This window comes from Mobula birostris, chromosome 17, assembly GCF_030028105.1.
Source record: "Mobula birostris isolate sMobBir1 chromosome 17, sMobBir1.hap1, whole genome shotgun sequence".
Classification (NCBI taxonomy): domain Eukaryota; kingdom Metazoa; phylum Chordata; class Chondrichthyes; order Myliobatiformes; family Myliobatidae; genus Mobula; species Mobula birostris.
Genome location: NC_092386.1, coordinates 51,795,632 through 51,814,696, shown reverse-complemented (window position 1 = coordinate 51,814,696; position 19,065 = coordinate 51,795,632). Strand labels below are relative to the sequence as shown.

General features: G+C 42.3%; 1 protein-coding gene across 5 annotated transcripts in view; it reads left to right on the top strand.

Moving 5' to 3' along the window:
* Positions 1-19,065, top strand: part of LOC140211678 (A disintegrin and metalloproteinase with thrombospondin motifs 19-like) — a 387,009-nt gene that overhangs the window by 198,594 nt on the left and 169,350 nt on the right. For all 5 annotated transcript variants that reach the window (XR_011889546.1, XR_011889548.1, XR_011889547.1 and 2 more), the window contains one exon: positions 8,152-8,302. Coding sequence is in view for 2 of the 5 variants with exons in the window: in XM_072281716.1 (XP_072137817.1) it covers positions 8,152-8,302 (151 nt within the window). In the remaining 3 variants the exon portion in view is untranslated. The remainder of the gene's footprint in view (positions 1-8,151; positions 8,303-19,065) is intronic.

Below are 19,065 nucleotides of genomic sequence, written 5' to 3'. Positions count from 1 at the left end.
GAGGTCCCGCATAGCTTATTATTTGTTGGTCTATACTAAAGTTGCCATTCATCGCTGAATCATCTCTGCTGCTCTGCTTTTTCAGTCAAGCCTCCCCTATATTTCCTGATTCTCCTGCATCAGCTTTTGAGGGTAGCTGAGACATGGGTTTAAGATCTCAACTGGAAATACAATTCCAAAATTCCATCACTTCTGAGCACTGCACAGAGTATCATACTGTGACATAGAAAAAAAGGAGGGAGACCTTCTCTGACTCACAGGCAGGAGCGCTACTATTAAGCTGAAGTTGATAGCTGGAAGCAGTTGCAATACCCCAACATCTCCTACAGCTTCCAAACATTTTAAAGAAACCTGTTTCAGCCTGCAAGGAAATACAAGTCCGCATGGTAGGTGGCATGTCTACGATGCAGATGTACAAATGTAATAAACCCAATTGGAAAGTGTATCGATGTAATTGCTTTTTCAGAAAATGGAGACTCTTCAAGACCTGATGGAGCTAAGGTACAAATTAGCCATCTGAGCATGTGTAACTTGGCTCATGGAGTTGAATGACCTTCTGTTCTGTATAGTGAGATGGCAAGTCTCTAATTTATTGTGCAGTGTCACGTGACCGGCAACAATGAATATAGAAGTGAGTCAGGTTTTATAAATGCGAAAACAGTCTTAAAGTGGTAAATTCAAACACAGTTCTTAGAATGGTAAATTTGAAAGTCCAAGAGATTTATACAGTCAATTAGGAGAGACTTTCCTGAAGTAAAGAATTCCTCGAAGACTCAACATTACTGCCGATCCCAGCCGGAACTTGCCTTGTCCACAGGACTCACGAGGACGGAAATAAAACGGTTTAAAGGCACTGACCTTTTTCCTCCGTGGACTAGATACTGCACAACGTTTTCTGCTGCTTTTAGCAAAGGTTATCTCATGCAGATCAATCTTACTTGAACGAATTCAATAATGGTCGATTCACTCCAAAACTGTCGAACGACTCCTTCAGGTTCCCATCTTCACCTCCAATATTACTGAAAAAGTACATCAACAAATCTGGCAGCTATTGGTGAAACTGCCAGCCCAACACTTCTGTACCTTACAATAGAAAGTAAAACTCCGTTTTAAAACTATACTGCATCATGAGATTAATAAGCAGAGTAGCGAAGTATTTGACTGACGATCTAACTGAAAACTAACTGCGTCAGCAGGGGTCTACACTTATATACCTGGTGAGAACAGGTGGTCACGTGACCTCACATCGTGGGAAAATGACATCATGTGACCTCCGCAGGACTATTACAACATCCTCATAAGACAATCACAAGATATCTATAAAGTATGTAACAGCAGAGTACTTGAATCCCAGTTTTTTTTACCCAGTATGTGCATCAGTTGTATCTGCATTTCATTACCATTAAGGAGGCCAGTCTTGTTGGATAATGCCTTGTGTCCAGAATCATGTATCAACCTCAGATTCTGGAAAACTAAACTATTTATGCAAATTGCCAATTTGAATATGGGATTTCAATCTTGTGAGTTGTACTGCATCTTGGAAATGATGATCACATAAACATTAAGTTTTAGAATGGAATCCAACATTCTGTCCCGGTAGTATCCAAGATAAGTTGATTCATTATAGCAAAACCCCTTCAATGAGAATTGAGAATTCTGGGGTTGTGTTTTTATAATTAAAACAAACATTAATCTTTCACATTCCCAAAATGATTAAATGGGATCTGCAGATAAAATTGAATAATCAATAGTCTATCCGTTTTGTTCAATAAAACAGAAGGCCTAGAAAACAACATTGCCAAAATACTTGCCCATCCCATCCCCACTTCTGCTCTAATAGTTACAGACCATGTATTGCATACATTTGCCTTGCTATCACTATCAGATCTATGGCATGCAAATAAGTAGTAAAGCTGAAAGAAGAGCAAGGCTCCTCGTACATGTGGCCTTGAACATCTTCATTGTCAGAGAACAGTCAAGTTTGGTAGATGACAGCTGAGCTGATAACTCATGAACTCATCAGCAGTTTTCTGCGTCACAAAATCAGTATATTATAGATTTGGAGAGATACGGCACATAAGCAGGTCCTGCAGCCCACTAAGTCAACACTGACCATCAGCCATCCATTTATTTTAATCGTATATTAATCTATCTTGGCATTACCATCAGAGAAAAGGTTCAAGAGCTTGAAGACCCACACTCAATGATTCATAAATCACTGCTTCCCCTCCACTATTGGAATTTTTAATGGTTCATGAAAACAAAACACTAGCTCATTATTTTTGCGTGATTTACTTTGCAATTCATAGTATTTTTTTTCCTGTAAAGCAACGCATTCCATGTCATAGTAATAATATATCTGATTCTGATCTCTTATTCTCCCCTCATTGCCATTAATTCACCCAATTCTACAACTCACCTACTTATTGGTGGCAATTTACACCAGCCAATTAAGCTACCAGTTCACAAGTGTGTGAGATATTGGAGGAAACTACAACACCCAGCATTGGAAACAGATATCCAGGTAGACACTGGGCACTCTGATTTTCCCCAAAACAAGATTCATAAAAGTTCTGGTAAGAAAATTTGTATCCTGTGACTGCCAGGAAGATTTTAAGCTGGGAAATATCTCAGATGCTTTCTTGTAGACTGGATTTACCTATTGATGGTTAGTTCCATACATCCAATCGTTAGTAGAAATTCATTTCTAGTGTCCCACATTTGCATTTTTAGAGGGCACTTAGAAAACTATTTGCTGATGATCTCTCAAGATGTTCCCAAAAGATTGGATCTCAAATTAAAAGAGACTGACCATTGATTAGGATACAAAGGAGAATTGGGCCAAATGTGGCAGACGTTCCTTAATGTGGGTAAATTTAGCATGTGTCGTTGGGATCAGGGTGCTAAGCACTTACGACCACAGAGTAGTTGCATCTCATGGTCCTGCAGGGAAATGAATAGGCTTTTAAGGTAATTGATCAAGACAATTAAATTAGTACCTAAAACACATGATACCTGAATAGTAGAGCCATTGGAATAGATATACCCAGTCTTCTTTCATTTTTATGGAGATGCCAAGGCTTTAAGTTGTAGAAAAGAGACACTAGGACAATATGCTCTGGGCTACAGTTTCTGGTGGATAAACAATGAAGTTCAAGGACAAGAATGTTTTGAAATCATATGACAACCTAAATAAGGTTGTCTGATTTATCCATGGTTAGTGGAGGATAAAGATGAAACACCTTCTTTCATCTGGTAAAGCTGCTAAGCAAGGTTGGAATACCATTAACTTTAATGATAGCCAGCTAAGAAAGCCATCAGATCTCATGCAGATGTTTCCGTTCCTTGTTTTATTTTGTCCATGGTAAAACACAATGCTTCTGCCAAATAAAGAGATTGCTTGCTGTGTGGTTAAAATTGTCTTCATAATAAAAATTCTGTTCATAAATTTTTAGCTAATTGGCCTTGATGATTTGATTAACATTTGGCAGCTTGAAAATGAACCATGTTGTTGCAAGTGACTGCCTTTGGTCCAATTGATAAATACTTTATTTAATTAGGTTAAGACAGATGTAACCTGCATACTCGAATATATAGGTATTGTCTATTTATGTCTATAACCTACATTATAAAATGTGTGAAATATCTTTTGGCAAATCAGGACATTTGAAGGTTGAATTGTTTACAAGCCAGATTATATTGAGTAAAGTTAAAATGAACATCACTATTTTTTAAAGCATTTATTGATTTAAAGAGCAGATGATAGAAAGATAAGCAAGAGTCAGCATTTGAGGGCAACGTAGGCTGGAGCTACCAGACCTGCTTCCAGTGCTGATGCTGAGGGGATTGCAAGTGTACACCATGCCTGTGCGTGCTTCCCCTGGTTATGTCCCACTTCCCAAAGAGGTGCAGGTTGGAAGGTTAATTGGACACAATAAGTTACCCTTGGTGTGTGGATGAATGGTAGAATCTAGCAACTGTTGATAGGAATGTGGGGAGAGTAAGGTGTAAGGAAAATCACTTAAGAATGGATCAGTCTGTGGGCCAGTGTAAGTTCAATAGATGGAAATGGGCTCCTGCAGTGTTGTAAGGATATATGAGAAGTAAGTTTATGTTGTCCTCATTGTTAGATTTCCCTTAAAGGATATGTCTAACTATTTCAATAATTAAGATTGGATCAACCCTGAAGTTGGATAATGGTAGATATAATTAAAAACAATAATACAGCAGCATGTATCTATTTGTTTCTTAATGTGCTCATGGGATGTGATTGTACCAGAAAATTTTTACCTCATATCCTCTGTGAAAATGATAGTGAGCTGCTGACTTAAACTCCGAGGTCCTTGAAATTTAATTACATATACATAATACAGTCAAATATTGAGCTTCACAACTTTGACCCGGTGTAACAGTGAACAATGATCTTTGTCATTGGTCCAGAAAGCTTAATAAAGCATGTGATATTTGATTGAAAAATGTTTTCTTGTTCAGTGACAACTTCTGTGTCATATTGGTAATGCAAAGTAAACTATGACGCACAACAGAAGTACAGCAAAAATATTACATTTGTGAAAGAGAACAAATCTGTGCAAAAACAACGTAGGATGAAATTCATATCAAAACTACCGTTTTTTCCATAAGTACAATGTTCTAAAGTGTAATCACAAAAAAGTTTATCATATTTATTATTTCAGCAAAACAAAGCATTAGTGGTGTGTCATTTTGATAATTAATATAAATTAAAGTAGAAATGGCTTTCTATTTTAGGAGCAGCATATTTTAATTTATTACATAATCTTACCTGTAAGCACAATTTTCCTCCAGCTTTGAGTAAAGAAGTGTCATCAGTCAGAAGCTGTAATTCCTCTAAGCTTGGAGATAAGAATGCTTTGATTAGAGATGTAATTTTGCCAATTCTTACTATTACAAGACAGTGACCCTGACCCCTTTTCTATATTTTGTTATCCAAATCTAAAGTGCTTCCTGTGACAATGTAATCAAGAGCTAATCTTACTCGTTTGTATGGTGTGTGGGGTTTAATAATGTAGCCTGATTGGGGAATGATCTTTATAATAGGTCAGCTTTAGTTTTGTGGGAATAATGTTAGCTCTGATGAGCTACAAGAACTGGATTGCGGGAAATGTATTAAAAAGTTTAATTTTGCTTAATGTAAATAGATGATATTTAATACCATAAATTGAAACATTTTAAACATGGTTGCAGATGAAATATTCTGTATAAATTACATTGAATCCTGATCAGAGCTGCCCAGATTCCAAATACTGTCAAGATACTGGTGGGATTATTTTCAAATTCCCAGGTTTATGAAAGGAAATGACAAAGCTTGGATATGCTAATTATTTACTTTGGTAAGCAATTAAAATTCCTGATTCAACAAAGAACTAACTAGGAATGAAAGACAAGATCAGGGAAGACTTAAAAGAGGAAAAGAGGTGTCGATAATTAATTGCCAGTGTGATAATTAAAGTCAAGGTGGAGTTTATTGTCATTGCACAAGTACCTGTATGCACAGGTGCAATGAAAAACTTGCTTGCAGCACCATCACAGGCACTTAGCATCATATAGGCAATATTCAGCAGAAAAACATAAATTATACAGCACATTTGCAAGAAAAAGATCACAGTCCATCTTAGTGCAAAATGATCAGAGTCGTCATTAACAAGAGAAAATCTGCAGATGCTGGAAGTACCTACATCTGAATGAAGGGTCTCAGCCTGAAATGTCGACTGTACTGTTTTCCATAAATGCTGCCAGGCCCACTGAGTTCCTCCAGTCTTTTGTGTGTGTTGGTTAGAATGGTCATTAGTCTTGCTAAACTGTAGTGGTGATGAAGGTTTTGCTGGCTGCCTCAACAACTATCGCCCGGTTGCACTCCGATCTACTGTAATGAAGTATTTTAAGAGGTGGTCATGGCTAGAATCAACTTCTACTGCAAGGATCTGTACCCACTGCAATTTGCCTATCGCCACAATAGGTCTACAGCAGATGCAACCTCACTGGCTGTCCACTCAGCCTTGGACACCTAGACAATAGTAATGCCAACATCTGGCTACTGCTTATTGATTAGAGCTCATTGTTCAACACAATCATAGTCTCAGTTCTAATCAACAAACTCCAAAATCTACGCCTCCATACTTACACCTTCAACTGGATCCTTGATTTCCTCACTGGAAGACCACAGCCTGTGCAGATTGGAAATCACATCTCCTCCTCACTGACAATCAACACTGGCACACCTCAAGGACGTGTTATTGGCTCACTGCTCTACTCTTTCTACATCTACGACTGTGTGTCTAGGCATAGCTCAAATCCCATCTATAAATTTGCCAATGACACAACTATTGTCATTGCCCTTTTCTCACTGTTACCATCAGGAAGGAGGTACAGAAGCCTGAAGGCACACACTCAGCAATTCAGGGACAGCTTCTTCCCCTCTGCCATCCGATTCCTAAATGGACATTGAATCTTTGGACACTACCTCACTTTTTTTTTAATATACAGTATTTCTGTTTTTGCACTTTTTTAAATCTATTCAATATATGTAACCGATTTATTTGTTTATTTATTATGATTATGTTTTATTTTCTATATTTTTTTTTCTTCTCTCTGCTAGATTATGTAGTGTATTGAACTGCTGCTGCCGCTAAGTTAACAAATTTCACGTCACATGCCGGTGATAATAAATCTGATTCTGATTCTGAACTATTGTTGGCAGAATTTCAGATGGTGATTAGAAAGTGTACCAGAGTGAGTTAGATCAGCAGGTAGAGTGGTGCAGCAACAACCTTGCTCTCAACATCAGTAAGACCAAGAAATTGATTGTGGACTTCAGGAAGGGGAAATCGAGGGAACACACACCAGTCCTCATTGAGGGATCAGCAGTGGAAAGAGTGCGCAGTTTCAAGTTCCTGGGTGTTAACATCTCTGACTATCTATCCTGGGCCCAACATATTGATGCAATTACATGGAAGGCACAACAGCAACTATATTTTTTCACGAGTTTGAGGAGACTTACTCTGTCAGCAAAGAAACCTACAAATTTCTATAGATGAACCGTGGAGGTCATTCTAACTGGTTGCCTCACCATCTGATATGGAGGGGCCAAGGCATGGAAAATGCTGCAGAAATTTGCAAGCACAACCAGTTCCATCATGGGCACTAGCCTCCCCAACATCAAGGACACCTTCAAAACGCGTTGCCTCAAAAAGGCAGCATCCATCATTAAGGTCCTTCGTCACCCAAACATGTTCTCTTCACATTGCTATCGTCAAGGAGGAGGTAGAGGAACCTAAAGACATACATTCAACATTTTAGGATGAGCTTCTTCCCTTCTGCCATGGATTTCTGAATGCATAATGAATCCATGAACACTATCTCACTATTTTATCTCTCTTTTTGCAGTACATTTAATTTACTTTTTTATGTATACTTATGGTAATTTATAGTTTTTATTATTATGTATTTCAATGTACTGCTGCCACTATAAGGATTTCACAACATATGCCAGTGATATTCAACCTGACTCTGCTTCTAATTCACATTCAAGAACAGAATAGTAGGGAAGTAGTAGGTGGTGTAATATATTGAAGAAGAAAGTAAATATAAAACAGATTTGAACTAAGTGAAGAGAGAGATGAGCAGGATTTAACAACAGGTATATTAGGTATAATCAAATATTTTATGTTATCAAAATTTTGTCAGAATCACAATATATCAATTCTTTTTACCATCTTAAAGAGCATTTAACTCACATTATTTCAAACTTCTACTTTCCTTAAAATTTACTTCAGAAACTAACAAATGAAATGATGTTTATTTGAACATTTTCCATGATAAATCAACCAATCCTGGAAGGGGCCTGATCTTGGGGAACAATGGTTAGTATAACAACATAATAGTTAGTTTTGCTAATAAAGCTCCCTTTACGTCAGTTGCCTCATAGGATCTAGATCTCTTAATTTATCTTTACATTACTTCCCTGTTCTGGTGCTGTTTAAGCCAAGTGTTATTAAGTTGTCAAACTGAAGCCATACCACTCCAGCTGCAAATTTATTTTCATTTTTTAAAAAAAGCAAAACAAAATGCACAACATCTTTTTGTTATAACTCACGAATTTACATGTATTGGCAGGTCAAAGGTCAGTAATTGTTTACTGCACACAGATCCTCAGAGCCTCAACTCAGTGATGTTATCATCCAAGTTGCCAGGGGTGATCTACACAGCAGATGAACAATGTCAGATTCTATTTGGTCCAACGGCAACATTCTGCAAGGAGATGCAGGTAATTTGGTTTTACTGGTACAAGTCCTGTATATATCCACCGCATTCATGTATTCATGTAGCTTCGAATTGTTTGGGTTCCTGAAGGAACGAAGATAATGTTTAACTTGTTGCTGCATTTTTATGGGGTTGGTGGTGGGGCAGCAGTGTAGGTAGCAAATTGTTCCAATGAACCAACTAGTGAGCACATGCACATTTGTGCCGGAGTTCCCATAGGACTCATTGATTAAGGTGCTGGCATAATGCAGCAAGCAAGAACTGGTGGAAGTTGGCAGGAATACATAATCATAATGTCATTCAGTATGCAATTCTGATTTGATGCCAGATCACACAGTTGTTAAAAAAAGCATAGTTGAATATGAGTTTAGCATCTGGAAGCACATTTCACCAGTGTTATTTAAGCAACTATATCAACTGTTTGCAAGTTAGTTGTAGGTTGAATTTAATTGGCTGGAAATCTGTAAGTTCTTGATCTGTTCTTGTGTTGTTTAAAGTTGTTGAATTCTTCAGGGAATGGTTTGCTGAATGTTGATTGCTTCTTGACATTAGGGTTAACAGAAATAATTTCCTTCCTTAGACATTAACTGGCAATTGAGAATTGGGGTTTGAAAATTGAGGCCTGGATTTGTGTTGGAAAACAAGGAAATGAAAGAATCTGTCACCTTGAAGATTTGAGGTGTTAGCCTGTGCTTAGGGCTGTGTAGGGACCAGGCTACAGAATGATTAAAAGTAAGTATGATTGTGTTGGAAAGAGCACAATGGTTGCCTTGAGGACAGCTTAGTCCAAGTTCCTCTGCAGTGCTCCAAAATGAATGTTGCATGGAGAATTACGTCATCGTGTGTGGTGACTCGTATCCAGAGGTGTCCAGTTCAATTTCTGTTCAACACAAAGTGACCTCGAAATGGTCATTACTGTGTTTCACTCTAAAGTGAAGGAATATTGTATCTTTGGGTGTCCTCCACCCCCCTGATCAACTTGACATATATTTTAAGTTTCCAGGATTCAGTTCCTTTTTTGTGAAAAACTTTAAAGTTTATGACACATTGTCTCTATTACTTGAGCCAGAGTATGCAGGAAAAGCCTATAAGAGGTCATGACAAATCAAGGATCAAATTGGCAACAAGTTGTTTGGAAAAGAAGGAGTGAGGTTATAATAGGTGTTTCATGTATTGTCAATTCTTGTGAGTTTGCTGATCCAAAGAAACATTGATGTATCAGCCCTGACATAATTGCCACTGTAATAATCATTGTGTATTCTAGATGAATCCTGGACTTGAAAAGAACTCTCTTCTATTTCTTTTCAAGGTGTCACTCTAACTCATCGCTTTTAGCTACCCATACAGCATAGAGTAGCCCTCTAACACTTTGCTGTGTTAAAAATGCACACAACTGCAAGTTATTGTTGTCCAGCACAATTCATCTGAGCTTCTATATCCTGAGAGGAACAATGGTAGATGTAAATTGTTTGACATTCACCCAGTCCAGCAATAACCAGCAACTCAAAAAATAATGGTCTATAATAGTTTTCATAGCCTCAGGAAGTTGTGAAGCTCCTTACAGCCACAAGTACCTTGAAGTGTACTCACTTCAAGATGGTGGCGTGCACGTTTGCAGCAGCCTTCCAGATCCAAACAAAGCTGTAATTATTCACCCTTTCCATCTTTCTTTTTTTACAATTACAAGACACTGATGGATATTAAGAACAACAAGTACAGGCCTACCCCATTAGAGTGTTGCTGGATTGCAATGGAGTCAAACTTATTGCATCCCGCGTTGTCACCTGTACTTGTTACAGAACCGTTGTTTTACGGAGGTGGTGCGTGGTCTAAGAAACAGTGCAAATTATTGTCTTTGACTTCTTTATTGTGATTACATGACCCTATTGGACATTGCTAATGTAGATTACTGCAAGTTTGGTTCACTGGTTAACTGACAAGACCAAAGATGGGGGAGCTGCATTGCCACAGTTGTTGCACAAACCAGCCTTTCATTGCACGGTGTCACCTGTTGTAGCCACCCAGGAGAGAAGAGGCTGGAGGAGAGAGCCGAGGCCTCCGTGTTGGGTTGGGGGCTGCCCCCTCCCCCCACTGGTGCTTCTTTCTAGTGCTCATTTGGAGGAAGGCAAGCTGAATTGTATTTGTCTGCAGCTACCATAGCATGTGATGAAGAACTGCTGTGTACTTTGTGTAATCTTCAGTACTGTTTTGCACCTTGCCCTGAAGAAATGCTGCTTTATTTGGCTGTGTTCACATATATGTTTGAATTACAATTACACTTGAACTTGTTTACTGCAGTGCAGGAAAATATAACCTGATTTCACATGTCAGTGCTCTCCCATTTGCGTGGTCCATCTCTGACATTTCTTTTTTCCTTTCTGGATCGCTCTGTCTCTATCAGACACTAAAATTTTTTTTAATCATCCCAGACTCCCACAGCTACTTTGACTGTACATCCTCTCCTCCTGCATCCTGTAAGAATGCCAAGTTTTTTTTTCCCAGTGTCCTTGCTTCCATTGCATTTGTCCAATAATGAGGCTGTCTGCTCTGGTGCCTCAGTTACATCCTCCGCCTCCGTGAAGCATAGTATCTCTCTGCTATAGTGGGTGGAGGTTTCAGCTGCATTTCCTCTCTTTCATTCAAGTCTGCTCTCAAAACCAACTGGAGAGCTCAAAGATAAATTTCCCCTGGGACGCAAACTAATCTTCCACTCCCCACCCCCACCTACAAATCCAAAACTTTATCCTTTGCAATTTATACCAATTCCAACATGATTCTGTCACTAGTCACATAGAGCAGTGAAGTTGTTCAGCACAAAACCAGGTCTTCAGCCCAGCTCATCCATCCAGACCAAGGTGCCTACCTGAACAATTCTCATTTCCCTGTGCTTGGCCAGTATCTCTCTAAATCTCTCCAATCCATGTACTTGTCTAAATACCTTTTAAATAGTGAGGAATTTTTAAGTTACTGACCCTCTCCACCTTTCCTCCACTGATCAGTTCAAGGGCCTCTCATTTCCCCCTCCTGTAGTCAATCAGTTCTTTGGTTTCCCTGATGTTGTGGCACGATTCAATCAGATTTTAAATCTTTCTCCGATATGCCAATTCATCACAACTATCGGCCTCGTGTTGGCTGGTGGTGTAGTGGGATCCACACCAGACTTCGAGTTAAGTGGTCCCAGGTATCAATCTGTTTACTAGGAGTTCTCTGTGATCCTGACCGTAGTTTCCCTACCACCAGGCGGTGACTATAATCAAGGGCTTGAGATACTGCATAATGCTGTCACCAAATAAGAAACGGTCTACCCCAACACATTTCATTTCATGGAAGAGGTGCAGTTGACGTTTCAGGCTGAGACCCTTCGTCAGGACTAACTGAAGGAAGAGTGAGTAAGGGATTTGAAAGTTGGAGGGGGAGGGGGAGATCCAAAATGATAGGAGAAGACAGGAGGGGGAGGGATAGAGCCAAGAGCTGGACAGGTGATAGGCAAAAGAGGATACGAGAGGATCATGGGACAGGAGGTCCGGGAAGAAAGACGGGGTGGGGGGACCCAGAGGATGGGCAAGAGGTATATTCAGAGGGACAGAGGGAGAAAAAGGAGAGTGAGAGAAAGAATGTGTGCATAAAAATGAGTAACAGATGGGGTACGAGGGGGAAGTGGGGCCTTAGTGGAAGTTAGAGAAGTCGATGTTCATGCTATCAGGTTGGAGGCTACCCAGACGGAATACAAGGTGTTGTTCCTCCAACCTGAGTGTGGCTTCATCTTTACAGTAGAGGAGGCCGTGGATAGACATGTCAGAATGGGAATGGGATGTGGAATTAAAATGTGTGGTCACTGGGAGATCCTGCTTTCTCTGGCGGACAGAGCGTAGATGTTCAGCAAAGCGGTCTCCCAGTCTGCGTTGGGTCTCGCCAATATATAAAAGGCCACATCGGGAGCACCGGACGCAGTATATCACCCCAGTCAACTCACAGGTGAAGTGTTGCCTCACCTGGAAGGACTGTTTGGGGCCCTGAATGGTGGTCAGGGAGGAAGTGTAAGGGCATGTGTACCACTTGTTCCCCTTACAAGGATAAGTGCCAGGAGGGAGATCAGTGGGGAAGGATGGGGGGGGACGAATGGACAAGGGAGTTGTGTAGGGAGCGATCCCTGCGGAATGCAGGGGGGGGGGAGGGAAAGATGTGCTTAGTGGTGGGATCCCGTTGGAGGTGGCGGAAGTTACGGAGAATAATATGTTGGACCCGGAGGCTGGTGGGGTGGTAGGTGAGGACCAGGGGAACCCTATTCCTAGTGGGGTGGCGGGAGGATGGAGTGAGAGCAGATGTACGTGAAATGGGGGAGATACGTTTAAGAGCAGAGTTGATAGTGGAGGAAGGGAAGCCCCTTTCTTTAAAAAAGGAAGACATCTCCCTCGTCCTAGAATGAAAAGCCTCATCCTGAGAGCAGATGCGGCGGAGACGGAGGAATTGCGAGAAGGGGATGGCGTTTTTGCAAGAGACAGGGTGAGAAGAGGAATAGTCCAGATAGCTGTGAGAGTCAGTAGGCTTATAGTAGACATCAGTGGATAAGCTGTCTCCAGAGACAGAGACAGAAAGATCTAGAAAGGGGAGGGAGGTGTCGGAAATGGACCAGGTAAACTTGAGGGCAGGGTGAAAGTTGGAGGCAAAGTTAATAAAGTCAACGAGTTCTGCATGCATGCAGGAAGCAGCGCCAATGCAGTCGTCGATGTAGCGAAGGAAAAGTTGGGGACAGATACCAGAATAGGCACAGAACATAGATTGTTCCACAAACCCAACAAAAAGGCAGGCATAGCTAGCACCCATACGGGTGCCCATAGCTACACCTTTAGTTTGGAGGAAGTGGGAGGAGCCAAAGGAGAAATTATTAAGAGTAAGGACTAATTCCGCTAGATGGAGCAGAGTGGTGGTAGAGGGGAACTGATTGGGTCTGGAATCCAAAAAGAAGCGAAGAGCTTTGAGACCTTCCTGATGGGGGATGGAAGTATATAAGGACTGGACATCCATGGTGAAAATAAAGCGGTGGGGGCCAGGGAACTTAAAATCATCGAAAAGTTTAAGAGCGTGAGAAGTGTCACGAACATAGGTCGGAAGGGATTGAACAAGGGGTGATAAAACAGCGTCGAGGTATGCAGAAATGAGTTTGGTGGGGCAGGAGCAAGCAGAGACAATAGGTCGGCCAGGACAGGCAGGTCTGTGGATCTTGGGTAGGAGGTAGAAACGGGAAGTGCGAGGTGTGGGAACTACAAGGTTGGTAGCAGTGGATGGGAGATCCCCTGAGGGGATAAAGTCGGTGATGGTGTGGGAGACAATGGCCTGGTGCTCCTTAGTGGGGTCACGATCGAGGGGTAAATAAGAGGAGGTATCCACGAGTTGTCGCTGTGCCTCGGCAAGGTAGAGGTCAGTACGCCAGACTACAACAGCACCCCACTTATCGGCGGGTTTAATAATAAGGTTAGGATTAGTGCGGAGGGAGTGGAGAGCAGAGCGTTCCAAAGGAGTGAGGTTGGAATGGGGACAAGGTGCGGTGAAGTCGAGACGGTTGATATTCAGCTCCCATCTACCACCACTCTGCTCCGTCTAGCGGAATTAATCCTTACTCTTAATAATTTCTCCTTTGGCTCCTCCCACTTCCTCCAAACTAAAGGTGTAGCTATGGGCACCCGTATGGGTCCTAGCTATGCCTGCCTTTTTGTTGGGTTTGTGGAACAATCTATGTTCCGTGCCTATTCTGGTATCTGTCCCCCACTTTTCCTTCGCTACATCGATGACTGCATTGGTGCTGCTCCCTGCACGCATGCAGAACTCGTTGACTTTATTAACTTTGCCTCCAACTTTCACCCTGCCCTCAAGTTTACCTGGTCCATTTCCGACACCTCCCTCCCCTTTCTAGATCTTTCTGTCTCTGTCTCTGGAGACAGCTTATCCACTGATGTCTACTATAAGCCTACTGACTCTCACAGCTATCTGGACTAATCCTCTTCTCACCCTGTCTCTTGCAAAAACGCCATCCCCTTCTCGCAATTCCTCCGTCTCCGCCGCATCTGCTCTCAGGATGAGGCTTTTCATTCTAGGACGAGGGAGATGTCTTCCTTTTTTAAAGAAAGGGGCTTCCCTTCCTTCACTATCAACTCTGCTCTTAAACGCATCTCCCCCATTTCACGTACATCTGCTCTCACTCCATCCTCCCGCTACCCCACTAGGAATAGGGTTCCTCTGGTCCTCACCTACCACCCCACCAGCCTCCGGGTCCAACATATTATTCTCCGTAACTTCCGCCACCTCCAACGGGATCCCACCACCAAGCACATCTTTCCCTCCCCCCCTCTCTCTGCATTCCGCAGGGATCGCTCCCTACGCGACTCCCTTGTCCATTCGTCCCCCCCATCCTTCCCCACTGATCTCCCTCCTGGCACTTATCCGTGTAAGCAGAACAAGTGCTACACATGACCTTACACTTCCTCCCTTACCACCATTCAGGGCCCCAAACAGTCCTTCCAGGTGAGGCAACACTTCACCTGTGAGTCGACTGGGGTGATATACTGCGTCCGGTGCTCCCGATGTGGCCTTTTATATATTGGCGAGACCCAACGCAGACTGGGAGACCGCTTTGCTGAACATCTACGCTCTGTCCGCCAGAGAAAGCAGGATCTCCCAGTGGCCACACATTTTAATTCCACATCCCATTCCCATTCTGACATGTCTATCCACGGCCTCCTCTACTGTAAAGATGAAGCCACACTCAGGTTGGAGGAACAACACCTTATATTCCGTCTGGGTAGCCTCCAACCTGATGGCATGAACATCGACTTCTCTAACTTCCGCTAAGGCCCCACCTCCCCCTCGTACCCCATCTGTTACTCATTTTTATGCACATATTCTTTCTCTCACTCTCCTTTTTCTCCCTCTGTCCCTCTGAATATACCTCTTGCCCATCCTCTGGGTCCCCCCCCCTTGTCTTTCTTCCCGGACCTCCTGTCCCATGATCCTCTCATATCCCCTTTTGCCTATCACCTGTCCAGCTCTTGGCTCTATCCCTCCCCCTCCTGTCTTCTCCTATCAGTTTGGATCTCCCCCTCCCCCTCCAACTTTCAAATCCCTTACTCACTCTTCCTTCAGTTAGTCCTGGCGAAGGGTCTCGGCCTGAAACGTCAACTGCACCTCTTCCTACAGATGCTGCTTGGCCTGCTGCGTTCACCAGCAACTTTGATGTGTGTTGCTTGAATTTCCAGCATCTGCAGAATTCCTGTTGTTTACATTTCATTTCATAGTCGGGGATTTCAATTAGGCTTGTTTGAAGACATCCATGCCCAATTACCATCAGCATATAAACCTGTAGCACCAGAGGTCCCAACACACTAGACCACTGCTATACTACGATAAGGAATGCCTACCGTTCCATGCCTAGACTGCATTTCAGCAGATCTGATCACTTGACTGTCCTTCACCTACCTGCATACAGGCAGAGGCTAAAAAACAATGCTCCAGAGATTAGGATAACAAAGAGATGGTCACAGGAGGCAGAGGAGCAGTGATGGGATTGCTTTGAGTCGGTTCTTTAGGCTGTGTTCAAGGACTCATCTGTGGATCTGAATGATCATACCATGGTTGTCCCGGACTTTATAAAAACAGTTGTAGAGGAGTGTGTCCCCACAAAATCTTTCAGAGTCTTCCACAACCAGAAGCCCTGGATGAAACAAGATACCTGCAATCTGCTGAGGGCCAGATCAGAGGCATTCAAGTTTGCCAGCCAAGAAAGTTACAAGAGGTCCAGGTATGATCTTACCTGCAAAGTGGCAGTACCAGACTAAACTTGAATCAATGAAGGGCACTCAACAGCTGTGGCTGGGCTGAAATTCTCTCACCTCTTTTAAAGTGCAACCAAGTGACAAAGATGACAACAGGGTTTCACTTCCAGATGAGCTCAGTGCCTTCTATGCTCGCTTTGACCGTCAAAACATGGAGGAGCCATCATGAACACTCACAGCTCCTGATTATTCTGTGACTTCAGTCTCCGAGGCTGATGTGAGAGCCTCCTTCAGGAGGGTGATCCCATGGAAAGCATCTGGCTCAGACGGAGTACTTGGACGAGTACTAAAGACCTGTGCTGATCAACTGGTTGGAGTGTTCACACAGATCTTTAACTTCTTACTTCAGCAGTCTGAGGTACCCACCTGTTTCAAGCAGGTTTCAGCCATGCCAGTGCCGAAGAAGCATGTGGTAACCTGCCTGAATGACTATTGTCCAGTAGCACTTACATCCACAACAATGAAGTGCTGAGAGTTTGATGATGAAACATATCAACTCCTGACTGAGAAGCAACTTGTATCCACTCCAATTTGCCTACTAGCACAAAAGGTCCACAACAGATGCCATTTCATTGGCTCTTCACTCAACCCTGGAACATCTGGTCAGGAAACATGCATGCATCCAGATGTTCTTTAGCAACAACAGCTCAGCATTCAGTACTATCGTCCCCTCAGGACCAATCAATAAGCTTCAAGACTTTGGCCTCGATAGTCCCTTATGCAATTGGATCCTTGATTTCCTCACTTGCAGACTCCAGTCAGTTTGAATCGGCAACATCATCTCCTCCATGATCTCCATCAGCACAGATGCATAACAAGGCTGTATGCTTAGCCCCCTGTTCTATTTGCTTTACACTTATGACTGTATGGGTAAGCACAGCTCCAATGTCATGTTTAAGTTTGGTCATGACACCACTGTCGCGGGCCAAAACAAAGGTAGTAATGAATCAGTATGTAGGACGAGGATTGAAAATCTGGCTGAGTGGTGTCTCATCATCAACTTCTTACTCAATGTGATCAAGATCAAGGAGCTGATTATTGACTCCAGGAGGAGGGAACCAGATGTCCATAAGCCCGTCTTCATCAAGGGATCAGAGGTGGAGAGGTTTAAATTCCTCAGTGTTATCATTTTAGAGGATCTTTCCTGGGCCCAGCAATTACAAATTCCAAATAACAAATAAACAATTACAAATGAACCACGACAGTGCTTTACTTCCTCAAGAGTTTGCAAAGGTTTAGCATGACATCTAAAACTTTGACAAACTTCTGTGGATGAGTGGTGGAGTGGTGGATTGACTGGATGCATCACAGCCTGGTATGGAAACACCAATGCGCTTGAATAAAAAACATTACAAAAAGTAAAGAATACTTTCTCATTGGAATGCCCCAGTCCATTAGAGATAAAGCCCTCCGCACTATTGTGCACATCTATGTGGAGCATTGTCACAGGAAAGCAGCATCCGTGATCTGGGACCCTCACCATCCAGGTTATGTTCTCTTCTCGCTTTTGACGTCAGGAAGAATGAACAGGAGCCTCAAGATCCATGCCATCAGGTTGAGGAACACTCATTACCCCCTCAACCATCATGCTCATGGATCAGAGGGGATAACTTCACTCACCTTCACTTGCCCCATCACTGAACTGATCCCGCAACCTATGGACTAATTTTCAAGGACTTGTCGTCTCATTTTCTCAATATTTATTTCTTATTTATTAATTATGATTATATCTTTTTTCTTTTTGAATTTGCACATTGTTGTCTTTTGCACACTGCTTATCTGCCCTGTTGGTGTTGTCTTTCATTGATTCTATTATGGTTATTGAATTTATTGAGTAAAGCCCACAAGAAAATGAATCTCTAAGTTTTATCTCCCCTGATTCTCCTACACACTAAGGAATAAAGTATTAACCTCAATGTTTCCTTATAGCTCAGGTCCTCAAGTCCTGGCAACATTCTTGTAAATTTTATCTGCACTCTTTCAATCTTATTAATATCTTTCCTGTAGGTAAGTGGCCAGAACTAGACACAATATTCCAAATTGGGGCTCACCAACTTCTTTATATCTTCAACATAACATCCCAACACTTGCACTTAATACTTAGATTTATGAAGGCCTTATGTCAAAAGCTCCCATTACAACCCCATGTATCTGTGACACCCCATTCAAGGAATTATGGACCTGTATTCCCAGACCCTCTGTCTACTGCACTCCTCAGTGCCTTACCGCTCACTGTGTAAGTCCTACCCTGGTTTGTCCTCCCAAAGTGCAAAATCTCACAATTTTCGGCATTAATTTCCATCTGCCATTTATCAGCCTATTTTTCCGCTTGTCCGGATCCTGCTGGAAGCTTTGATAGCCTTCGTCACTGTCCATTATGCCACTTTACTACAGTATCATCCAGATTGTTGATATAGATGACAAACAACAATGGGCACGGCACCGATCCCTCCGTCACACCACTCGTCTGAGGATGATGCTAATAACGTTTTAAATATCTCTGCTCATGCCCCTGCAATTTCTGCATTAGTGTCCCACGAGGTCTGAGAGAATACCATGTCAGGCTCTGGAGATGTATCTACCTTAATTTGCCTCAGGACAGCAAACACCTCCTCCTCTGTAATCTAAATATCATCCATGACCTCACTGCTGTCTTGTATCACTTCTAGAGACACGGTGTCCATCTCCCGAGTAAATACAGATGCAAAAATATCCATTTAGGATCTCCCATCTCTTTTGGCTCCGCGCATAGGTTAGCACTCTGATCATCCAGAGGACCAATTTTCTCCTTTGCTATCTTTTAGCTTTAAATATATCTGTAGAAGCCTTTGCAATTCTCCTTCACATTCTCTGTTAGAGCAAACTTGTGCCTGCTTTGAACCTTCCTGATTTCCTTTTTACACGCTGACTTTGGTTCTTTGCGGGAATGGGACCTGCTGTC